The sequence below is a fragment of the Petromyzon marinus genome, unplaced genomic scaffold (assembly GCF_048934315.1).
Source record: "Petromyzon marinus isolate PM22_M1 ecotype Great Lakes invasive population unplaced genomic scaffold, UKy_Petmar_22M1.pri1.0 PM_Scaffold_122, whole genome shotgun sequence".
In the NCBI taxonomy this organism is placed as follows: Eukaryota; Metazoa; Chordata; class Hyperoartia; order Petromyzontiformes; family Petromyzontidae; genus Petromyzon; species Petromyzon marinus.
Window position 1 is genome coordinate 262,046 of NW_027423083.1, and position 3,808 is coordinate 265,853.

At 27.6% G+C, this 3,808-nt stretch overlaps 1 protein-coding gene across 1 annotated transcript in view; it reads right to left on the reverse strand.

Moving 5' to 3' along the window:
* Window positions 1-3,325, reverse strand: part of LOC142922624 (proto-oncogene tyrosine-protein kinase receptor Ret-like) — a 27,696-nt gene extending 24,371 nt beyond the window's left edge. The window contains exon 1 of the mRNA XM_076063446.1: window positions 3,163-3,325. Within this exon, the coding sequence (XP_075919561.1) occupies window positions 3,163-3,310 (148 nt within the window). The 5' untranslated portion in view covers window positions 3,311-3,325. The remainder of the gene's footprint in view (window positions 1-3,162) is intronic.
* Window positions 3,326-3,808: the final 483 nt, after the last annotated feature.

Genomic DNA, 3,808 nt, shown 5'->3' on the forward strand with positions numbered 1-3,808 from the left:
AATTTTATTTTATAACGTTTTATTTTTTATTATTTTATTATTGTGAGAATTTTATAGCGTTTTATTTTTTATTATTTTATTATCGTGAGAATTTTATAACGTTTTATTTTTTATTATTTTATTATCGTGAGAATTTTATAACGTTTTATTTTTTATTATTTTATTATCGTGAGAATTTTATAACGTTTTATTTTTTATTATTTTATTATTGTGAGAATTTTATTTTATAACGTTTTATTTTTATTATTTTATTATCGTGAGAATTTTATAACGTTTTATTTTTTATTATTTTATTATCGTGAGAATTTTATAGCGTTTTATTTTTTATTATTTTATTATCGTGAGAATTTTATAACGTTTTATTTTTTATTATTTTATTATCGTGAGAATTTTATAACGTTTTATTTTTTATTATTTTATTATCGTGAGAATTTTATAGCGTTTTATTTTTTATTATTTTATTATTGTGATAATTTTATAACGTTTTATTTTTATTATTTTATTATCGTGAGAATTTTATAGCGTTTTATTATTTATTATTTTATTATCGTGAGAATTTTATAGCGTTTTATTTTTTATTATTTTATTATTGTGAGAATTTTATAGCGTTTTATTTTTATTATTTTATTATTGTGAGAATTTTATAGCGTTTTATTTTTATTATTTTATTATCGTGAGAATTTTATAGCGTTTTATTTTTTATTATTTTATTATCGTGATAATTTTATAGCGTTTTATTTTTTATTATTTTATTATCGTGAGAATTTTATAACGTTTTATTTTTATTATTTTATTATTGTGAGAATTTTATAGCGTTTTATTTTTTATTATTTTATTATCGTGAGAATTTTATAACGTTTTATTTTTTATTATTTTATTATCGTGAGAATTTTATAACGTTTTATTTTTTATTATTTTATTATCGTGAGAATTTTATAACGTTTTATTTTTTATTATTTTATTATTGTGAGAATTTTATAGCGTTTTATTTTTTATTATTTTATTATCGTGAGAATTTTATGACGTTTTATTTGTTATTATTTTATTATCGTGAGAATTTTATAACCTTTTATTTTTTATTATTTTATTATCGTGAGAATTTTATAGCGTTTTATTTTTTATTATTTTATTATTGTGAGAATTTTATAGCGTTTAATTTTTTATTATTTTATTATCGTGATAATTTTATAGCGTTTTATTTTTTATTATTTTATTAGCGTGATAATTTTATAGCGTTTTATTTTTTATTATTTTATTATCGTGAGAATTTTATAACGTTTTATTTTTTATTATTTTATTATCGTGAGAATTTTATAACGTTTTATTTTTATTATTTTATTATCGTGATAGTTAGAGTACTAGTTAGTGATAATCTAGTTAGTGGTAGTTATAGTGCTAGTTAGTGGTAGTTATAGTGCTAGTTATAGTACTAGTTATTGCTAGAGTGATAGTTATAGTTCTAGTTAGTGCAAGTTATAGTACTAGTTATTGCTAGTTAGAGTGATAGTTATAGTGCTAGTTAGTGATAGTTAGTGCTAGTTATAATACTAGTTAGTGATAGTTAGAGTGCTAGTTAGTGCTAGTTAGTGCTAGTTATTGTACTAGTTATAGTGCTAGTTATAGTGCTAGTTAGAGTGCTAGTTAAAGAGTACAGTTAAAGAGTACTAGTTAGAGTGATAGTTATAGTGCTAGTTAGTGCTAGTTAGAGTGATAGTTATAGTACTAGTTAGTGATAGTTAGAGTGCTAGTTAAAGAGTACTAGTTATAGTGCTAGTTAGAGTGCTAGCTAAAGAGTACTAGTTAGAGTGCTAGTTAGTGCTAGTGATAGTTATAGTACTAGTTAGTGCTAGTTAGAGTAATAGTTATAGTGCTAGTTAGTGTTAGTTAGAGTGCTAGTTATAGTACTAGTTACAGTGCTAGTTAAAGAGTGCTAGTTAAAGAGTACTAGTTATAGTGCTAGTTAGTGCTAGTTATAGTACTAGTTATAGTGCTAGTTAGAGTGCTAGTTAAAGAGTACTAGTTATAGTGCTAGTTAGTGCTAGTTAAAGAGTACTAGTTATAGTGCTAGTTAAAGAGTACTAGTTATAGTGCTAGTTAGAGTGCTAAAGAGTACTAGTTATAGTGCTAGTTAGAGTGCTAGTTAAAGAGTACTAGTTAGTGCTAGTCAGAGTGATAGTTATAGTACTAGTTAGTGATAGTTAGAGTACTAGTTATAGTGCTAGTTAGTGCTGGTTATAGTACTAGTTATAGTGCTAGTTATAGCACTAGTTAAAGAGTACTAGTTATAGTGCTAGTTAAAGAGTACTAGTTATAGTGCTAGTTAAAGAGTACTAGTTATAGTGCTAGTTATAGTACTAGTTATAGTACTAGTTATAGTACTAGTTATGGTACTAGTTAAAGAGTACTAGTTAGTGCTGGTTATAGTACTAGTTATAGTGCTAGTTAAAGAGTACTAGTTAAAGAGTACTAGTTATAGTACTAGTTATAGTGCTAGTTAGTGCTAGTTAGTGATAGTTAGAGTACTAGTTATAGTGCTAGTTAGTGCTGGTTATAGTACTAGTTATAGTGCTAGTTAGAGTGCTAGCTAAAGAGTACTAGTTAGAGTGCTAGTTAGTACTAGTTAGTGATAGTTAGAGTACTAGTTATAGTGCTAGTTAGTGCTGGTTATAGTACTAGTTATAGTGCTAGTTAGTACTAGTTAGTGATAGTTAGAGTACTAGTTATAGTGCTAGTTAGAGTGCTAGTTAAAGAGTACTAGTTATAGTGCTAGTTAGTGCTAGTTATAGTACTAGTTAGTGATACTTAGAGTGCTAGTTAAAGAGTACTAGTTATAGCACTAGTTAGAGTGCTAGTTAAAGAGTACTAGTTATAGTGCTAGTTAAAGAGTACTAGTCAAAGTGATAGTTAGTGCTAGTTAAAGAGTACTAGTTAGAGTGCTAGTTAGTGCTAGTTATAGTGCTAGTTAGTGCTAGTTAGAGTGCTAGTTAAAGAGTACTAGTTAGAGTGCTAGCTAAAGAGTACTAGTTCTAGTGCTAGTTAGTGATAGTTATAGTGCTAGTTAAAGAGTACTAGTTATAGTGCTAGTTAAAGAGTACTAGTTATAGTGCTAGTTATAGTGCTAGTTAAAGAGTACTAGTTATAGTGCGAGTTAGTGCTAGTTACCAGGTTCTATCCGCTGCTGCTGCTGCACCACGTGGTGTCCGTCGACTCGGGCTCCGGCCTTGCGAAGTCTCCGCAGGAAGTCTCGGAGACAGCCGTGAGAGGCAAACTCCACCAGCAGCAGCAGCGGACCTGTCAACAACAACAACATCAACAACTACTACAACAAACAACATCATCAACATCAACAACTACTACTACAACAACATCAACATCATCAATACACAACATCAACATACAACATCAAACACACAACAACAATCAACAAATACCTACTACAACAACAACTACTACTACAACTACAACAACATCAACAACAACTACTACTACAACTACAACAACAACATCAACAACAACTACTACTACACTACAACAACAACATCAACAACAACTACTACAACAAACAACATCAACAACAACAACAACAACAACAACAACAACATCAACAACAACATCAACATCAACACAACAACATCAACAAAAAAACATACAAGATCAACATCAACAACAACAACAACTTCACAACAACATCAACAACAACAACAACAAAAATCAACAACAACAACATCAACAACAACAACATTAAAAACAACATCATCAACAACATCAACATCAACAACATCAACAACAACTAGTACTACAACAACTA